The 21,101-nt window shown below is 44.5% G+C and overlaps 1 protein-coding gene across 2 annotated transcripts in view; it reads right to left on the bottom strand.

Annotated features, from left to right (window-relative positions):
• The window catches only part of SH3GLB1 (SH3 domain containing GRB2 like, endophilin B1), a 313,723-nt gene that overhangs the window by 96,370 nt on the left and 196,252 nt on the right, over nt 1-21,101 (bottom strand). For both annotated transcript variants that reach the window (XM_078645884.1, XM_078645893.1), the window contains one exon: nt 16,433-16,525. In XM_078645884.1, coding sequence (XP_078502010.1) covers nt 16,433-16,525 — 93 coding nt within the window. The remainder of the gene's footprint in view (nt 1-16,432; nt 16,526-21,101) is intronic.

Here is a 21,101-nt window from a genome sequence, read left to right as displayed (position 1 = left end):
GTGCGATTTTTGATTCAGCTCCGGACATAGTTATCGAATTGGATGCCAGTAGTTCCGGCTGGGGTGCCAGGTGCGGGGATGTGTCCACAGGTGGCACCTGGTCCACGCAGGAGCAGTCGTTACACATCAACTGTTTTGGCAAGACTCGGGTTTTAGTGAACAGGAAGTAATGGCGCTCTAGCACTATTGACTTTTAATCAGTATTTAAGGACAAAAGGTAGGATGGTGCTGTCAGGGAGGGTAGACCCCAAAAAACCCTCAATAAGTATAGTACAAGACCACACAAACATAAATTAACAACAGTCCTGCGCACTCATATCAGAATAACACATAATGTAGATGAATATCCAGAGTAAAGAAACCAATCCAACGTAGGAGTATATTCTTGAATATTGTCTTTTTAATTGGTCATCAGGCATAGGTTACACACAGCCAGCCGACACGTGTTTCATTGTAGAAAAACAGTATTCTACAAATATTCAGGGCCTAGAGGCTGAATCCAAAATTTGGAAGAGCCCAATTCCGGTGATAATTCCAACCCGGAAGGGTAACAAACTCCTGGTTATCAAAGTAAAAATGGCTGAGTATAAGCCAGTCGGAAGATCAGTATTAATTGTGACGCCAGTATCCCAAAAAAGTCCTGTGTATTGACAGAGAATATGCACCTCACATGCGGTGTAGCAATGCGGAAAAACCGGCTCATTCCCAGAAGAGCACGAGTACGTGCTTAATTATAGCTAATTAAGCAGCCTGACTAACACTTTCTGGCATCTTGAATCAAACGTTCAGCCCCGGACATAGTTATCGAATCGGACGCCAGTCGTTCCGGCTGGGGAGCCAGGTGCGGGGATTTTTCCACAGGTGGCGCCTGGTCCACGCACGAGCAGTCGTTACACATCAACTGCCTGGAGTTGCTCGCAGGGTCCTTTGCGGTTCAGTGCTGGACGAAGGACAGGATACAGTCGTGTGTCCTCCTCCGGATGGACAATATCTCGGCGGTCCGGTGTATCAACCATCTGGGGGTACTAGATCCAAGATGCTAGCGGACCTCGCGAGGGACTTCTGGCACTTTTGCCTGGGCCATCAGGTATCTGTCACTGTGGAATATTTGCCGGCCCGGCAGAACGAGGTGGCTGATTGGCACTCCCGGAACCTTCTGGATGCCAGTGTGTGGAAGCTGGACCCTCAAGTGTTCTCCTTGTTGGCGGAGACGTGGGGTCCCTTCTCAGTGGATCTGTCTGCGTTGCGTCTAGATCATCAACTCCCGAGATTCTTCAGCTGGCGCCCGGATCCATTGGCGGAATCGACGGACGCTTTCCTCCAGAATTGGTCAGGCGAACAGGGGTATGCGTTTCCCCCATTTTCAATGATAACCCGAGTATCGGCATTGCTGAGTCGCCAACTGGCAGAGGTGGTGTTGATCACGCCATGGTGGAGGTCTCAAGTTTGGTTTCCGGTTCTTCTGGAACTTTCTTGGGATTTTCCAATCCTACTCCCCCACTTTCCTCACATTCTGCTCAATCTGGACCAGGTTCCCCACCGGTTAGTCCAAGAGGGATCACGGAGGCTGATGGCCTGGAGGATCTCCGGCGTCGCTGGGGGCTCCCAGGCCTTTCAGGAAAGGCGGAGGACCTGCTCTCCAAGGCATGGGCAGATATCACGACCAGGAGATACCGATCAGCCTGGCATAGATGGCGTCGTTGGTGTGTGAGACAGGGTTTTGATCCCGTGGGGGCAGATGTAGTCCACGTGCTTAATTTTTTGCTCAGTTTGGCGGAGTATGGCCTGGCCTACCGGTCAATCGTCACCTACCATTCAGAAATCTCGGCTGGTCATGTTATTGTGCAGGGTTCCCCGATTGGGGAGCACCGCTTGGTGTGCAGACTTCTGAGAGGGATCCGCCTCTCGTTGCCCCCAGAACCACGTTACTCTGTCCTTTGGGACGTGAACAGGGTTTTGAACTTGTTTCTATCTTGGCAGTCGAATAGGTTTCTTTCCCGTAAGGAAGTCACTGCTAAATTGGCAATGCTGTTGTGCCTGGTTTCCTGCAGGCGGGTCTCGGACGTACAAGCCCTAGACATTTCTGCCAGAGTTGTTTCCCCAAACGGGGTGTCCTTCACGGTGAGTAGGTGGACTAAGTCCAACACGAGGGTTATTTCATACCCGGCTTTTCCAGAGTCCCCTAAACTGTGTGCAGTACAGTCCACCATGCTTATGAGGATATGGCTGATACCCGCCCTCCGGGCGAAAGACAGCTTCTCATTGCCCTACGTAAGCCGTACAAGGCTGTTTCATCCCGACTATCACCAGATGGGTGCGTTGGGTGATGCAGGAGGTGGGGATTGATACCAAGCAATTTGGTGCTCATTCAGCGAGAGGTGCGATGGCCTCTAAAGCTTTCGCCCTAGGGGCCAGATTTGAGGATCTGATGTGAGCTGCCGATTGGTCCTCAGATTCCACTTTTAAGAGGTTTTATTTCAAACCAGTGGTGGAGATGGCAAGGCTAGTTGTCAACAAGCTTTGAACTGGCATAATCCGAAGCCTCCGGTCCTGCCACAGAATGAAAATTAGCCTAGCCTTCGTGCTGGTAAGTTTCAATTCTATTAAGGACTCGGAGGCGAGGATTATCCTCCCCAATGATTTCCAAGAAGTGGACCCTCCCCGTAAGGAATGTAAGTAAATCATTCATGGATTTTTTTCTGCTTGTTTAGGGCTGTTGATGCTTTGCACTGTTTTCTCTCTATGTGACATATTGTGCTAGTTGAGGATCTGTCTCTGACACTGCGGTTTTTGTAGGAAATGACGGCCCCAAACAGGATGCGTGAGAATGCTGGAACATGGGCTTCGCGCGAAGAAAGAGGAAACAGCAGCAGTGCATGATGGGAGCTGGCCAGAGTGCGGACACAGACGAAGGACTCCTGATAAGACTTTTTGTTTCCCAAGTGTTCATGGGAAATGTAGTTGTTATTGTGTTGTTTCTTGCTGCTGTGTAAGAATAAAGCGAAGGAAGAAGGCATAATCCTCGCCTCAGAGTCCTTAATAGAATTGAAACTTACCAGCACGAAGGTTAGGCAAATTTTCATTATGCCAAATAGTAAAAATGAGAATGTTTTTGCTTGTGCTGCTAACGTCCACCTTTCACATATTAGTTTCCAGGAGCCTCGCTAACCTGCATGTGAAAAGGTTCCCAGAAGTGATACATTTAGTGTTAAAGGTGGTGGTATAAGATACCTTTGAACCTCTGACCCCACGAAATAACTGAACACTAAGGCAGAAGGGGAGGAGGGGGTGATGGGTACTAGAATAACTGACAGGCAAGAGAAATATCTACACGTGAAGCCCCCCCTCCCCATTCCCCTAGAACTAAGAGTCCTAGGGGACTCGTGCGCAATAGCGCAGACTAAATTCTGCTCTATTACAGGGGCATTCGGACTCGGAAATTAATAAAGTAGATGCACTGCTAAAATTCCTGCAACCAAAACAAAACCTTATTTGTAAGAATCATCCCAAACGGGAGCAATAGAATTATGTCATCTGTAACCGAACCTTTTAAAAAACAAACAAGATTTTTTTTTAAACACTACTGACCTAGTAGATGCCTAATTTGACAAAATTGTTTCAACAGCTAAAAGAAACACAGAAAAACAACCATATGAAAAACTTATCTTTGCAGGCATTTTGTGATGCAACCTCAAGATAAAGCTCTGAGATTTTATCTGCAACAGGTCGCTACACTACAACATAAATTTTGTTCCCGGAAAAGAGGCATATTTTTACAAGGAATACCCGCAGGATGTGTCAACGATTCTATATTTTACCTGCAATGTCTTTCTTAATTCTTACCTCCTAGCTCATCAGGCTCACAATTTGAGTAGAGAGGCTTGGCCTGCATTATGGTTGAGACACATGGCATGTATTGACCAACTTAACTAAAGCGACATTATAAAAAAAAACCAACAATAAAAAACCCAGAGACAACAAATAAACCAAGATGCTGGTGGACTGCAAAATTAAAATAGCTGTCAGCCGGAAAGATATGCAGGGAAATTGGCAACTGAGATGCTACGAAGTTAACAGCTGCAAACCTAAATAAAGACAAGGTAATGGACTGCATTTGTGATCAAGGTCATAAACTGACTGTGATAAATACAGAATACACATCAGAAGTGGTCAAAGAGAATTTGTAATGGTAAACAGATGTTGTACTTGAACTGCAGCCATTAGAGACAGAAAACTACCAGTACCGCAAACAGGATACAGAAAATAAACCACAACCTAAGAATCTGTGGAAAAAGTTGATTATGCTGGAGAATCCACAAGCCACAGCATATAACACTGCCAAAGTTATTTGCTGGACCACTGAGAAAATATGCAAGTGCAGCATTATTACCGGCAGTTAGTGAAAGGTTGCTCTGCTTCTGGAAAAAATTATAATTCGCTATTCAGTGATTAAGATCTCTTGGGGGCAAAGCATAAATGTTACGTTGTGCCAGCCAAAGGAGTAGATGTTCACTGTCTGAAGTAACATTTTCTTCGATATAGAGGCTTCTTCTGACATTGGGGGAACAATTTGAATGTTGACAACAAAAAAGGCGAGGACATAAAATGCACCTATACGAAATATTTATTCATTAGCAGTCATAAAGTACAAGCTTTTCTGTTTAGCTTATCACATTACTATTTTGATTGGCAGATACAAAATGCCAATTGCTTCCTACACTATTAATATAGTATAAAAACATATTGCCCTACAATTTAAAAGGACATGTAATGCAGTGAAACTAAAAGACTATTGCCTTCTGTTTCAAAACTAGACAGATAATGTCATAGTCAAAATAACTACTACCGCCAGCGAGATAGAACCACACATTTTATGCCTCCAGGCATCAGATGTCGTTAAACACATCAGATCAGATTGTTTGTGCATTGTGCGCCTAAACAGTAAGAAGGAGTACAAGTCTCGGACTCCTCCTCTTCACAACTTGAGAAATTTCTTTCTCCAAATCCTACAACAGAAGCACAGAAATAAAGTGTTTTTAAGTTTTAATAGGAATTTACATGCTAGTGTCAAACAACCAGTCGAAGTTTTCTTCCTTTGGCCCTGCAAGAAAAGCGATGGAAGCTGTGGCTAAACTTGAAGCAAAAAAGGGTTTTCCTTTTGGGAATAATTATATGGCGCTCAGCTCATTCACTCATATCACACAATTACCAACTCTGTATAAGATTCAGATTCTCTCCTTCATCATGTGAAACACTTACAAAAACAATCTATAGGAAAAGACAGACTATTTATTTGCATAATAATTTAAAAATTACCATAGGTATTGTCATTAATACACTCAATACACAATCTTCATTACAATTGAATTACAACACTAGAAACAATATATACAATTTAAAATTTGAAAAATTATATTTCACAAAAAATGGCACAGGAGAAAGAATTGTGGGGGAAGACAGTAAACTTTGTCTTGTCATGGTTAATTTGAACCCAATATGGGCAACACACAGTAGGGCTCATCTTCCCTATAACCAAATGTTTGTTGACCACTCCAAATTTAACAAATGTACAATGTGTCGACGCGTTTCGGAAGCTTTTGCTGATTCTAGCCTCCTTCTTCAGAACAAATAGTTATAGTTTCTCCGCATTCAGTATGCCACCTGTGCAAACGCACTAAGGTGAACTGTTAGGACAATCTGAATAGTTCATATGGGGTTGTGGATATGACTCCCGGTTTCCCCAGCTTTTTAATTAATCTTTATTAGGGCAGTTTTGGGTCAATCTTGCCTGTAGTGTAGCATTCACTCGCACGTATGTTAAAAAGATTCAATGTAGTTTCCAATGGGCCCCTCCAGGTCTTATGTCGGGGACTCCGCCCCGTCTGCCGTCCTTAGTTTGTGGTGGTTGTTCTTTAAAGATCGGTACCACACCTCATTCCTGTAGGACTGTTGTCTTTGGATAGTTTCCTAAACCCAGGTATCGGTTGCTCGTGGCTTTTTACTCCAACGGCAGACCTTCCCGGTGTTGTTTCCTTCGCGTCAGGGCGATCGCGATAAAAATCGACAGAGCCTCTGTCTTTAAAGAACAACCACCACAAACTGAGGACGGCAAACAGGGCGGAGTCCCCGACCTAAGACCTGGAGGGGCCCATTGGAAACTACATTGAATCTTTTTAACATACGTGCGAGTGAATGCTACACTACAGGCAAGATTGACCCAAAACTGCCCTAATAAAGATTAATTAAAAAGCTGGGGAAACCAGGAGTCGTATCCACAACCCCATATGAACTATTCAGATTGTCCTAACAGTTCACCTTAGTGCGTTTGCACAGGTGGCATACTGGATGCGGAGAAACTATAACTATTTGTCCTGAAGAAGGAGGCTAGAATCAGCGAAAGCTTCCGAAACGCGTCGACACATTGTACATTTGTTAAATTTGGAGTGGTCAACAAACATTTGGTTATAGGGAAGATAAGCCCTACTGTGTGTTGCCCATATTGGGTTCAAATTAACCATGACAAGACAAAGTTTACTGTCTTCCCCCACAATTCTTTCTCCTGTGCCATTTTTTGTGAAATAGAATTTTTCAAATTTTAAATTGTATATATTGTTTTTAGTGTTGTAATTCAATTGCAATGAAGATTGTGTATTGAGTGTATTAATGACAATACCTATGGTAATTTTAAAATTATTATGCAAATAAATAGTCTGTCTTTTCATAAAGATTGTTTTTGTAAGTGTTTCACATGATGAAGGAGAGAGTCTGAATCTTATACAGAGTTGGTAATTGTGTGATATGAGTGAATGAGCTGAGCGCCATATAATTATTCCCAAAAGGAAAACCCTTTTTTTACTTAACGGTAACATGGTGCTCTATTTCCTTTTGGTTTACATAGAGCCCCTCTCTCTTTGTTTAAAGAATAAACTTGAAGCAAAACAAATAACATTTATTTGGATAACCATCCAAACCAGTGAAGTGATTACCAAGCAGAAATCGTGAAGGCCTTTTAATTTTGATAGCTACATCCAAATCAGATATAATCAGTCACATACCAAGTATGTTTCAAAGTAAAATCAGTTTATTTGCCATGTTTGGTGTGCTCGAATATTATATATATGCATTTATATATATATATACTCTATGACAAAGGCTGGGATCAGCGAAAAACGCGTTAGTACGGACACGACACAATAAAGGATTCATGATTAATTACCTTTCCGGGGAGTGCCCACCTCTGCTCTTTTTTGCTTAGCGAGGTTTGAAGATGAGATAGATAGATAGATAGATAGATAGATAGATAGATAGATAGATAGATAGATAGATAGATAGATAGATAGATATAGTAGGTTTCCCTAGAGAAACCACAAGCCTTACAAAGCAGATCAACAAGGATCAAAAAATGCTTCACCGCATGCATGTAACTAGACCACTTGTAACGTGGACTGGATACCATGTAAATGCACGAATTGGGAGACCTGGTAAGTTGCAAGAGAATAAATAATATATGCTGGTTTTACAGGCCGGTCTAAGTGGCAATTAAATTACCTTTTCTCAGCATTATTTAAATAAACATACTTCATAAATGACCAACTGAACAGGCTCCTGATCAGTTCAAGGCTCAATGCCTTGAGAAGGCTAGCAGTACAGGCAGGGTTTGAATTTTAGTAAAAATTTGTTATCATTAAAAACACCACTCCCACACAAGTCGATCATGTCCTTTTCCAGTAAAATGACATCATGTGCTGCAAAACATTGAAGCTACCACATACAATACAATGCAAACTTTCAAGGCCTATAAAAAGGAATCGCGTGCATGCTATCTGTTTGGTTCCTTAGTTTTAGATATGTGTGTCACCAATTTTTGTGTCAGCTAGGGTAGCACTTTAGCTGATCTATGGGTTTGGAGAGGATCATTATGGTCACAGGACCATCCACTTTAGACGCTCATTCTTTGGAAACCCTAAATTACCTTACTTTTGCTTGTCAGATTCAATCACAACATACTTCTTATATTCCATACTAAAGCTTGTAGGGGATAGGTAATCCAAAAGGAAACAAGGGCTTGAGGTTTACCAAAGCTACCTGACAGGCCTGCTCTTGACAAAGTGAAGCAGTGTTGAGGTGCACTTTTTGACAAAATAATTCTTCAGAGAGGGCAGTAGACGTGCAACCAACCATCTTAAAATATTTGCCTTAGAAAGGACTTCAATAACCACTAAATTCTGAACTAGAGCAACTGCAGTCTCTAGGAGAAAACTGTAAGCTCAAGTATTTGCTTGATATGAAAGGCAACGACTAAGTAGAAAGGAGGAATGTGGGAAAAGTACTATTTCAAAATTATGGAATACTGTGAATAGTCAGTTACAGATTGAGAATTGATTAAGCAAACCATTTGAACCCTACAATAAATACAGCATGACATAAGAATGGTTTAATATTACATCTTTATATAGGCTGAAATGGATATCAGAGATTCACATACTATGTTACACTACCCGTTTGCGCTCAGTTTGTGCATGCAAAAACCTAGAGGGCCATGTACAAAGCCTATTTAGCAAATCACAATGTATTTGCGACTCACTAAATAGGTTTTGTGACTTGCTATTAGGACGGGGCATTCCCTTCCTAACAGCGACTCACAAGCCATGGGAAAAAGTTTTGCGACCGCAATTGCAGTTGCAAAACTCTCGGACACCTTCCCCTTTGCAAATGCCGGGGAAAATATTTTTAGGGGCAGGCAGTGGTCCTAGGGACCTTAAAAAAATGAAACAATAACGTTTTTTAAATTTATTTTTAAATGCCTCCTATTTCCCTTTAAGGAAAACAGGCTGCATTAAAAAAATACTGCTTTATTGAAAAGCAGTCCCAGACATGGTGGTCTGCTTGGGAGGGCCAGCCACCATCCTTGGGACGGCCAGCCATTCCCAGTGGGGTAGCAAATTGAGAGTGCCTCATTATTATTAATGAGGCTCACATTTTGCGACCCCATTGGGAATCGCAACAAGGTCGCAGACACTGTAGTACATACCAATTTGGGACTCGCAATTTGCGACTCGCTATTGGGACACAATTTGTGAGTCGCAAATTACTTGGTAGTACAGCTGGCCCTATATGCCTTTGAATTTCCCTTGCCCTTTTTGACAAACTTTGATATTTCAATGTTAGGCTTTTCCAGATTTGTATGTATTTTCATGCACTGAAATAAAAGATGCTGCTTTGCACCACATCTGTCATTTGGCCATGCACAGCAATCAGACTGTCAAATTAATCTGGTTTATTTTCATTGCACTGCTTCCCTCTTAGTGCTCTGCATGTCATTTCTTTCGTATGTGGTGTTTTACGAGTTAGCGACTTGTGATTACCATGTTGATTACTAGGAATACTTTTTTTCCAGGTCACTCCTTATGCATGTTGCCGTCCTGCAAGGAACAAAGTTATGTCTTTAAAAAAAAAAACACAAAAATCACATGGGGAGAGGTAGACAACGCAGGAGCGAGTGGGACTGCAACAGGGAGTGGACAGGGTCTCAACTGACATGCTCGACACATCCAGCACTTTCAACTCCTCAATTCACACCAATCAGGCTTCCGAGCAGGTCACAGCACGGAATCAGCTATGACACACATAATTGATGATGCACTGCAAATTCTTGATCGGAATGGCACCTGCCTCCTCATCCTTTCCGACCTTTCATCAGCCTTCGATACTGTCAAACATGAGAACTTACTCAACTTGCTAAATCTCAGAATGTGTATCTCAGGGATAGTACTCAAATGGTTCAACTCTTTCCTACATAACCAGACTCAGGAATTCAAGATTAACAAAAATATGTCTACTCCAGTTCCTGTAACTCTAGGTGTCCCTCAAAGATCCTCCCTTCCCCTACCTTGTTCAATCTAGTCTTGGAACCACTCACCGCACTGCTTCAAGCATCCAATGTACAATTTCACATGTACGCAGACGATACCCAGATCTATCTTAAAATTCACACCCTTGAAGACATCAAACTTCTCAACACAATGCTCAGAAACACACAGACTTGGCTAGCAGAGAATCATCTCAAACTTAACGCCCTAAAAACAGAATTCCTCTTAATAGCTCCTGCTTCCAAAGTCCCCATCACTCAATCCTGGCTTAATCATCTCACTGCAGTTAACGTCCAACCTACTATCGTGGATTCAGCAAAATCCTTAGGCATAACCCTCGACTGCAATCTCAATATGCATCACCACATCAGCAACGCTACGAAAGGTGCTAATTTCCAAATCAACCCATTAAGAAAGCTGAAACCTTTTCTCCCCGCAAATGACTTCAGAACTGCAGTCCAAGCCCTAGTAATCCCTCGAGTGGACTATGGAAGCGTTGCCCTATGTGGCCTCCCCCATTCGACTACCGCACCATTAAAAGCCTCTATTAATGCTGCAGCCAGACTTATCACAGGCTCAAAAAAACGGTCACACATCTCTCCCGACCTCAGATCCCTAAACTGGCTACTATACGAAGCTAGAATACACCTGAAAATAGCATGCATGACACACAAGGCCATATACCACAACTCGCCCAGTTATCTCGCTCAGAAACTGACAATCTCGGGTGGCACAAGAGATACAAGAAGCGCAAAGAACCTTCTTCTGAAACCCCAAAGATTCCACAAGATGAAGACATATAAACACTCCTTCTCTGGGATGGCCCCAAGGATATGGAATTCCCTTCCTCCAGAAATCAGACTTATCCCATCCACGGCTTCCTTCAAGAAAGAAGTAAAATCTCTACTCTTAGCTAAATTCACATGAATTTAGTCTATTATACCTTAGTTCTCATTATGTCTCCTCCAAAAACTTTGTAGACTTGATCACCTATACACCGCTGCAACCTTCACCTCGTTTCATCTGCTTAATTTGTTTGCTCATCTATGTTGGATATATTTGCTGAACTTTGGCCCACCTTTACACCGCTGCTACCTCACCTTGTTTTACATTTGCCTAATTTGTTTGCTCATATTTGCTTGATATATTTTGTTTAGCTTTCATTCCTTTATTTCTTTACAGTGACCCTGCTGTACACTGATGCTACCCACCTTGTTTACATTTGATCAATTTGTTTTTGTTCAACTTTGTATTATATCTTGTTTAGCTCTTTATCTGTTTTTATCCCATGTGTGTGTAAAGCACTCCGATATCCGCAAGGATCTTGTTCGCGCCCTATAAAACTTTCAAAATGAAATAAAATAAAATATAGTGCAAACTCGACCCGAAGTTATTGGAGCAGTTCACATGAGAACCAGCAACATTACACCAGGGCATAATCATTGTTGGTAGGCACGGCGTGATGAAGTGATTTGCCCAGAGTCATAGGAGAAGTAAAAAAGAAAAATATTGTTCTCTAAATGCGAGCATGGGAAGGATGCACGCCATCCTATCAAGAGAATGATAAGAGGCAATGCCCCCAGGAGGAACAAACAGAAGAAGTGAGTGGACAATTCAAGATGAATACGGAGGGCCATTGAATAAATAGAGAGTACATAGAAGTGAAAACAGAGACCACCAATGTTAGGAAGAGTTGGCCAAGGTCAATATTAAGTTTTTGATACAATCCACAATAGGATTTCACTTACCAGACAGGGAAACCTGTCTGGTGAACGAGGTCTAAAAATGTAGACAGACAATTTCATATATATAATTTTTGAAAATGGTTTAGGTTTAATCCTTGTCTATGCCGTGGAGGTGGTGATGAATACATTGTTAGACGGTGAACGCTGTTAAGACTATAAATTAAGCTAGACAAAGGCACCTGACTAAGAAATCAGAACACAGAGAACCCCCTCACTCTTCCCTCGTTAAGAGTGGTTGAACAGTCCTGTCAAGCGTCACGCAACTGGTGTGACACTCACGCATATCAGTGCGGTGATCCGCATCACCGCACTGAATGCATTTGTCACGCATTTTGCCACCTGTGCCAGCGGCGCGCCAGCAGCTCATGTGGCCCGGGCTCTAAGTTCTGAGTTAATGCTGCCTCAGCCTGCGCATATTGCCGACTACTGTGTGTGTGCCTAAACTGAAACCACAGACTGCAGCAGCTCTGAGCTGAGCTCTCTGAGCGGCGCCGCCGCGCTACAATGTATCTCACTGTTCCCGTTGCCCTGGAAACTTGAGTCTGCAGGGGGGCCGGCCGGCGCCCGGCCTGCCAGCAGTCGATACAGCCTCAGAGCTGTCAATCACGGTACCATGCGCAACAGGGCGCCAGGAATTAATCCGGATGTGCCGGCCAGCCTGGGATACCGTCACGTCCGGAGGAAGCAGGAACTAGGAAAGCGGCGGGTGATTTAGAGAGAGACTACTAGTGCAGGCAGCAGGGTGCGGGCGGCGCGCAGTCCTCACTCGCAAGCATGGCCACCCGCCGCGGCCCCCTGTGCAGCCCCCCCCCCCCGCTAAAACACAGAGGCTGAGAGCAGGGTCTGCAGCGCACCTGTGGCAGCGCGGGCGCCGCAGCCTGGTAGCTCAGCTGAGCCGGCCGCCACCGTGACCAGGAAAGAATTAAACTGCGAGGGCCCGGCGGCGGTGCCTGGCCGCCGCGGCAGGCAGCCGCCCAGCTCAACAGAAGTAAGGGTCAGCCGACTTCATTATGGTTTTATTTCATAATTATGCATTTGCGCGGACTGTTTACCCCGGGACGCCGTCAGCGCTTCACAAGACAGTCAATGACTTTGTCTGACATGAATTAAAGGAGAAAATTACAAATTACAACAAAGCAAAACGTTAATTTATAATTACATGAGGCAAAATAAAGTGTCAATCGTCAGCAAACAAAAATACACAGCAAACCGTGAAACGCGGTGCTTAATATTACAGGAGGAAAAAGTGGCATGCGTGCAAGTATAAAAACGTGTAAAGTAACAAGTGTAGAGCCTATAATAGTGTTCTAAATGGCAGATAGGCAGCAAGCACTCAAACACAAAGAAACGCGGCAATGGTGTCACTTGTGCAATCTGAAGCAAAGAAAATGTACGAGGTAACAAAGTGTGTTACAGGGAATAAGTGACGTGTCTGTGCATGTTACAAAAGAGTACCTAGACAGAACTACGATAATACTGCAATAAATGGCAGACACGTTCAACAGCACAAGAACAAACATTACGTAGGCAATGGTGGCACTCGTGCAAGTGTCTAAAGCAAACAAAATGAAGGAGGTAATGTTCTCTGTGTATTTGTAAACTGTTGCAGCAATTTCTGGAACCGCTTACTTTTAGTTTGACTAGTTCCACCTGCAAGTGCGAAGGTGTCGGGGAATCAATCGGCCCTTTTTACTACACGACACTGCCTCTCCCCTCAGGTGCTGTTATTCAGAAACAAAGAACAGCTTCTGCCGAATCCCTGTCAGCTGTTATTAATTTTACCCCTACCGGCTAGTATCGAATGCAGGCGATTTGGAGAAGTGATGACCTGGGGATTTCAGTGTAAAGCGGCAGCCAGGAGAGTATCACTGGGCGGCCCCTCACTGAACTTCCAGGACAGCTGCAGGCAGCCCTATCACTGGGTGGAGGCCGTGGGCCATGCGGCAAATGGTCCTGGAATCAAGGCCTCGCCAGACCTCAGCCTGCTGTGCTGCAGCCAGCCCTAGCAGGCCGGAGTGAGGTGCCACCCTTCTGCAGCTTCCCGGACACACAAACATTATGACTCATCTGCGACCAGACTGCAGCCAAGTGAAGTAGGTATCATATCGATATTTCGGTCCTGGTGCTCCATTTCCCTGATGCTGCATTAATATCCAGTATGTACGTAGAATCACAGTTCGATTTAGCAGGAATGTTCTAACAGGAAAGATACACTTTTGAAGGACAGAAGTAATATTCGCAATCACACACACAAGACATGTCCACTTTTGTTCTTTATTTTGATTTCATTATTTCAAATAATGTAATAGCTGCATATGAAATCGTATGCAGCTCAATCCTATTTAGGTTCACGGATGGGCTGTTAATTCTGCCAACAACAGCCCCATCCCCCACCGAGTAACCGACACCGGGGGTAAAGGGGCGAGACGTTACAGTTCGATTACTAGTGGGACCCACACAGTCCCTTACAGATGTGTCAATTCGTGTCCGATTCAACAGTAATTCTTAATTTTCCCACGGACTCCCCTGCAGAGGTTTAAGCAACATAAATCTCCTTTTTAAATGCACCATGTTGGCAGTACATTTTTGGGATCTTGTAATTATCACTGGGACTTTATAAATATTAACCGTCCCGGCAGAAATAACTTATTATGGGCCCTTGGGCATTTCCAGCGAGTTCAGGGGTAGTTTCTGTTCATTATTGGAACCTGGGCGAGGCGGTTGAATTACAGTGCCTAATTTGAGCAGGTGGTGAATTCCAACACTTAATTTTAAGGAAAGGCACTTATGGGCTTATGCAGTTCAGCGCTGGTTCGATTGATGGTGTAGGTTGTGAACTGGGGGCGAAAGCAACTCTTAGCCTCTATGATGCCCAGTACCTGTTTATTGCCCTCGCTGGTGCCATATTATTGTTGTGTCTAGTTACCCTCACAGACGCCTTGCCATTGTTCCATTTTAGGCCTTATTAGCCCCTTTGACAACTCTGATGCTAGTAGTGCCCCCTCTATTGTCTAATTAATGCCTCCTCTGATGTCTCATTATTGTCCCCTCTGATTCATTGTTATTGCCCGCTCTACTCCCTATTAAAGCTTGCTTTGATGCCTTCTTATTGGCCCCTCCGATGTTGTTATTGCCCCGTCTTAGGTCCTGTTATTTCCTCCTCTGATGCCCTGTTATTGCCCCTCCCCGGCTCCGGTTCTCTGCCCGGTCCCTGGTATGTTTATTTTGAAGACTCTGGGCAGGCATTTCAATGATGGAGGATGGGGGTGGGGCAAGAGCAGTAAGGAGTTTTTAAGGTTGTTAATGATGATGGGGCAGTTAGTTGTTGCAATGAATGAAATAGATTTTGAATGTAATTTAAAAAAATTAGAGGAACCACAGTACTATGGAACCTGATGCTCACCAGCTTTAGAAATCTGAAACTCTCCTATGGTGGAATTGGTGGTCTAATCTAGGGGTTTCAATACATGGATGCTGATTTGATATTTTGTCCCATACACGCTTTCTTTCAAACTTCTCTTGATAAAATGTTAATAAAAGAGTCACATGTGATAGACGTAAATACCACTAATAAGTAGAGTATAAACATAAACATGTAACTGGTGTGCATGCTAAAGACTTGGCAGCTGTGTGTGTTAGTCCATCTCTTGATGCGTTGTACTTAGCAGGGCTGGTGTCATTTCTGATATTGATATCTTTCCCTCGTCTAGAATGGTTGGTTGATTGATTTTGCTCGTGAGAAAGTGTCACTCATAGTCGTTGAAATGTCACTCATAATTACACTGAAATTATGAAAATGTCACACATGGCAATTTGAAACCTTGGCAGCTATGGTTGAACAAGCTGTACTGCAGAAGAACTACTTCAGCTGAACTCGGCAACATAAAATAAAGCAGACAAGCTACTTCCTGCATTGTTTTAATAAAGTAACCCGCAGCACAACAATAAATGCGTATTTATCACAGTGGAGGCCAAATGAAACGACAGGGGAAAGAAGTAGATAATCCACCCTTCTGATATATTCTAGGAGCCCCAGCTCTAATGCCCTCCCCTCAAGCTTCAGTCAGTCACGCCATACGGTAAGCAAGCTTATATGTCACGGCCTACAACCACAAACTGCTCAAAACAGAAAACTAATGCCTGATCGCGTCCATTCAGAGTTTCACAAATTAATATAATAAACAGGCTGCTCGGGTGTCACATGCTCATTTTAATGTAGCCTTTTCATGTCCTGCGAATCAATGAGAAGTTACTAAACAGCAAATCCCTGATTAAAAGCAACGTCTTACTGAAAAAGGCTTTTTGTGTTTAAAATGCAAGAGGGCTGGGCTTAAACACACTAGAACTGGATTCAGCTTCCTGCAGGGTGGTGTTTCCTATTAAGCAATTAGATCAAAACAGAAGCCAATTCGAAAACGGAAAACAAGTCAGCCATTCTTGATATCGAGAGGTTTGGGTTCCATCTAGAGGTGGTGAAAACACACGAAGCTTCATGAACCCGCACTGATCACCAAAGAGGAATACAATATTTAGTACCAATGGAGCAGGAGCAGCATTTAGGAGATTAACGTGCACAATATACAGATTCTTCTAATAATGTAAGCATGCGAGTACAGCCATTTTTCTGAACAGTGCATCAATGTTCAATGTGGATGCCGAGACACAAACCACAGAAAAGGCCAATCAGCAGAGAGTTATATATAGGCAAGGAGAAAACCAGAATACATCGCGGTGGTCTAAGAATGTGCATTTTTAAAACACATTAAAAGCACCTTCTGTTTGCGAATGCTTTTGAATACTTGACTATTAAATACTTACTGTGGCCCTGGCTTCTGCAACTCGCGCCTTCTTTAATCTGGTTTTCGCTGCATCCAAATCCAACCGCTTGATTTGCAATAGTTTGCGCTCTCGCTGAAAGAGTTAACATTTAGTTGTGAATAGTCGTGTGCGTGTGTGTAATGCATATCAATGCAAACCCATGAATAATTTTGCAGAAATGTCAAATCAATTAAACAGGCACTGTACAAAGAAAGCAGAATAGGCTTATGGGAATACATATGTTTGACCAGTTGATGTAATCTCCAACTAGTAGACAGCCCAACATGCTAGAAGTAAAAATAATACATAAATATCGTCATAGAGCTCACCTAAACATACAATCGCTTATTTTTCTTTAAGTTTGTAAATACATGCACATGGGATGAGTTTGGCGCTCTTGAGGGTGAATGAGAAGTAAATATGGGTGTTAGAAAAAATTGGAAAGGATTTCACTAAGCATCAGTTCCAATACCCTGAAGGTAGTTCGACGTTTAAAGGCAGTATTGATCCAAAAGGAGAACATTTACAATCTCTCAAAATTGCACCACAGAATATAGTAGTAGCAAACGATCATGTGACACGTTGTTAAGCTGTAACAAAACAAAAGGTTCTGAAAACGTTATAATTTTTACTTCCTGGTTTCCCTTTCCATGCACTAGAAAACCAATTTATACAGTCATCCTCCTACCAAAAGAGTGTACATAGCTCATTCTTTTAACATGGGCATAATTTAAAGATCGTCATCTCTTCACTATGGAAATGCAGGAATGTATATGTTCAACTCTTGAATGGTTCCAATCGATGGCGGTTTCTGCGTTAGGGCGATAGGGCGTTGCCCAACTTCAAATTATTGTGCCTTTTCAAGAGTGCGCAGCTTTAAATTATTAATACAATTTCAACCTTCAAAGTTGAAATTGTATTAATAATTTAAAGTGGCACGCACAGGTTGCGTGGGGGCGTCACATGACCACAACCAGCCCAGCCGAGCGGCGCGCACTGTCAACTCTGGTAGGAATATGATGAGTGCGCCGTGCACGGAACGTTGGCAGTGCGCATGTTGGGTTTGGCCGGCTGCCTTTCCCCGGCCAGGAACCCAACATGCGCACAGTGGGTTCAGTACAGCAAACACAGGGTGACTGGGGGGTTGCCCAAAACCGCAGACCCCAGTAGTTACAAAATGAGCGGCGAGTCTGCCTGCTCACCCCAATCCTGGCGCTGCTCTCTGTAAGAGAGTTGCATCTGGATTGGCTGCTGCCGCATGTAGAGCACGGTTGCCAGTCTATTCTCTCAATAGCAGGAGCTTGATGTAGCACCACAGGGGTGGGAGGACCCGCCTAGCGCCCAACGTAGCATATGGCCAATCCGTGTATTGGTTTATTGTTAAGCCATGCACCGATTGGTCATTCTGCCGTTTCTGGGCAAATCGTCCACCCTACCGCCCCCTCTCTGGACTGCAGGGAGTGTAAGAGCAAGTGTAGTCGACTCGACAAGAGATGGTAATTCACAGGACATCTCGTTCGTTATCGCTGATTTCTTGAATGAATGTCGTCGCATGATTCGCATCAATCAATCAACCAATCAAAGTACTTGTAGAGCCCGCTACTTACCCGTGAGGGTCCCAAGGCGCTGAAGGGAGGGGGGGGGGGGGGTGCTGGCTACTACAGCTGGAAGAGCCAGGTCTTGAGGAGTCTTCTGAAGGGGAGTAGGTCTTGGGTCTGCCGTATGTGGGTAGGGAGGGTGTTCCAGGTCTTGGCGACGAGGTAGGAGAAGGATCTGCTGCCAAAGGTCGTTCGTTGGATGCGGGGGACAGCGGCGAGGGCGAGGCTGGCGGAGTGGAGCTGGTGGGTGGGGGTGTAGAAGCTGAGCCTGCTGTTCAGGTAAGCTGGTCCGGTGTTGTGGAGTGCTTTGTGTGCGTGGGTGAGGAGCTTGACGGTGATCCTCTTGTTGACGGGAAGCCAGTGTAGGTTTCTCATGTGGGGGGGTGATGTGGCTGCGGTGGGGGATGTGGACGATCAGTCTGGCGGAGGCGTTTTGGATGCTTTGCAGTCGTCGTAGGTGTTTGGCTGGGATTTCTGCGTAGAGTGCGTTTCCGTAGTCCAGTCTGCTGCTGACGAGGGCCTGTGTCACTGTTCTTCTTGTTTCGGTCGGTATCCACTTGTAGATCCTGCAGAGCATGCGGAGTGTGTTGTAGCAGGAGGAGGAGACGGCGTTGACCTGCTTAGACGTGGAGAGGGAGGAGTCGAGGATGAATCCTAGATTGCGTGCGTGGTCGGTGGGTGTTGGTGCTGTTCCCAGTGTAGTCGGCCATCAGGAGTCGTCCCAGGCTGAGGGGGTGGATCCGAGGATGAGGACCTCCGTCTTGTCAGAGTTCAGCTTCAGACGGCTGTCCTCATCCAGTCGGCGAGGGCCTTCATTCCCTCGTGGAGATTGGTTTTGGCGGTGTGTGGGTCCTTGGTGAGGGAGAGGATGAACTGCGTGTCGTCGGTGTAGGAGATGATGTTGAGGTCATGATGGCCGGCCACTAGTGCCAGGGGGGCCATGTAGACGTTGAACAGCGTCGGGCTGAGGGATGAGCCCTGGGGGATGCCGTAGATGATGTCGGTGGCTTCGGATCTGAAGGGTGGGAGGCGGACGCTCTGGGTTCTGCCGGTGAGGAAGGACGTGGTCCAGTCAAGGGCCTTCTCTTGGATTCCAGCTTCTAGGAGGCGTGTCTTCAGAGTGCGATGGCAGACCGTGTCGAAGGCGGGCGACAGGTCCAGGAGGATGAGGGCTGATGCTTCGTCATGGTCTAGTTGGCGCCTGATGTCGTCTGTGGCGGCGATGAGGGCTGTCTCGGTGCTGTGGTTTTGTCTGAATCAGGACTGGGACGGGTCCAGGATGTTGTTGTCTTCCAGGTGGCGGCTCAGTTGCACGTTGACGATTTTCTCGATGACTTTAGCCGGGAATGGGAGCAGGGAGATGACCCGAAAGTTCTTGAGTTCCTTGGGGTCTGCTTTGGGCTTCAAGAGGAGGGCATTGATTTCGGTGTACTTCCAGCATTCCGGGAATGACACGGTTTCGAAGGAGATTTTGATGACCTTCCGAAGTTGGGGTGCGATGGCTGCGTCTGCTTTGTTGAATACGTGGTGTGGGCACGAGTCAGACGGAGATCCTGAGTGGATGGAGTTCATGGCCTTGCGTGTTTCGTCGTCGTTGACGTTGGACCAGAAGGTCAGGCGGTCGGCGATGGTGGTGTTCACAGGGGAGGTGGAGTCTGGCATAGGCGGGGCAATCGTAGTGTTGAAGCTGTTGTGTATGTCAGCGATCTTGCGGTGGAAGAAGATGGCTAGTGAGACGCACAGTTCTTGTGAGGGTGGGATGGCGTTGGCGCTGGGGTTGGAGAGTTCTTTTACAATGCTGAAGAGCTCTTTGCGGTCGTGTGCGTTGTTATCCAAGCGGTCTTTGAAGGTGGATCTCTTGGCTAATCTGATGAGGTGGTGATATCTGCGGGTCGATCATAGAGAGACATGAGAAGAGTCTACCCCTTAGCTTAGCAGGTTTGGGCACTTACAGCTTTCTACACAATATGGTTCAGGTTAGATAACACAGCCAGTTGAAGTTCACAGTCACACATAGACTGTAGACAGCATACTGAATTGCCTCCGAGGCCTGCGGCCTAATAACATTTTCAATTTCGAATTCAATGTCAAATCTGGTGGCTTGGCTGCCTAGCAGTTCAACTTAAGTTAAATTAGGCCAGTAACCAGCATGATGTTATTTGGGTGCTAAGTTTCTCCTCGGGACAAAGGCATTTTGAAGACGTGTTGCAATAGGTCATCTTCTTGTGGCCATTTCTTCTGTCTGGACTGTCCTTCATCTAGCTCTATCAGTGAGCAATATAAACTGCCTTTACTAGAACTCAAGATACCAGTTCTCATTCGAAGGCTTGTTGATCAACATGGACGATGTCTTAGAGTGCATTCATGCGCCACAATTAAAACGTTCTTAATGTCTAGAGGCAAACCGAAGAGTGTGCTCTTTAAAAGTATTATTTATTTTTATGCTACAACAAAAGTTTGGCTGGTTGCCAGTTCAGTTGGATACTATGACCACTGCTTTAATATAAGGCGTTTTTTTATATCTGATTCAGTGCCTAATTTAAAAACACATTCTCAGTGCACATTAACGTCACATACGTGGCCTCATTATACAGTCCACGATACAACAGAGTGAAATTATCCGAGGAATTACTAGTATTGCACTGTCACGGTATTTCACCAGATAATTTCACTGTCAGTTCACCAGTTTTCAAAGTCGAAATGGGGAACAATGAGCAGGAAAGGTCATTGGAATGTGACGATAAAAATCCCGTAATTCAACATTCATTTATTTTCTACACTACATTGGTTACGCAAATTTCTCGTGATTAATATCTGAATACATTTGTGTACTGAAAACACCAGGATCGAGCGTAATTTGTACTGGATTCCTAATATAAAACAGGGTGCTAATGCCATTTCTGCTGATTTTAGATGTCTGGAGTCACACTTAAAAAGGCTGATAGCGCTGCTGAACTGTCATTAAATAGTAAAACACAAAAACAGGAAAATCTCACAGCACAAAAATGCCTCGAGGCACTTTATAATTGGCCTTATTCTGAGTCAATAATTACCGCAAAATTACTACTTCC

Source organism: Lissotriton helveticus, chromosome 1_1 (genome assembly GCF_964261635.1).
Source record: "Lissotriton helveticus chromosome 1_1, aLisHel1.1, whole genome shotgun sequence".
NCBI lineage: Eukaryota > Metazoa > Chordata > Amphibia > Caudata > Salamandridae > Lissotriton > Lissotriton helveticus.
The sequence above is the reverse complement of the archived record's forward strand: the minus strand, read 5'-3'. Positions and strand labels throughout refer to the sequence as shown.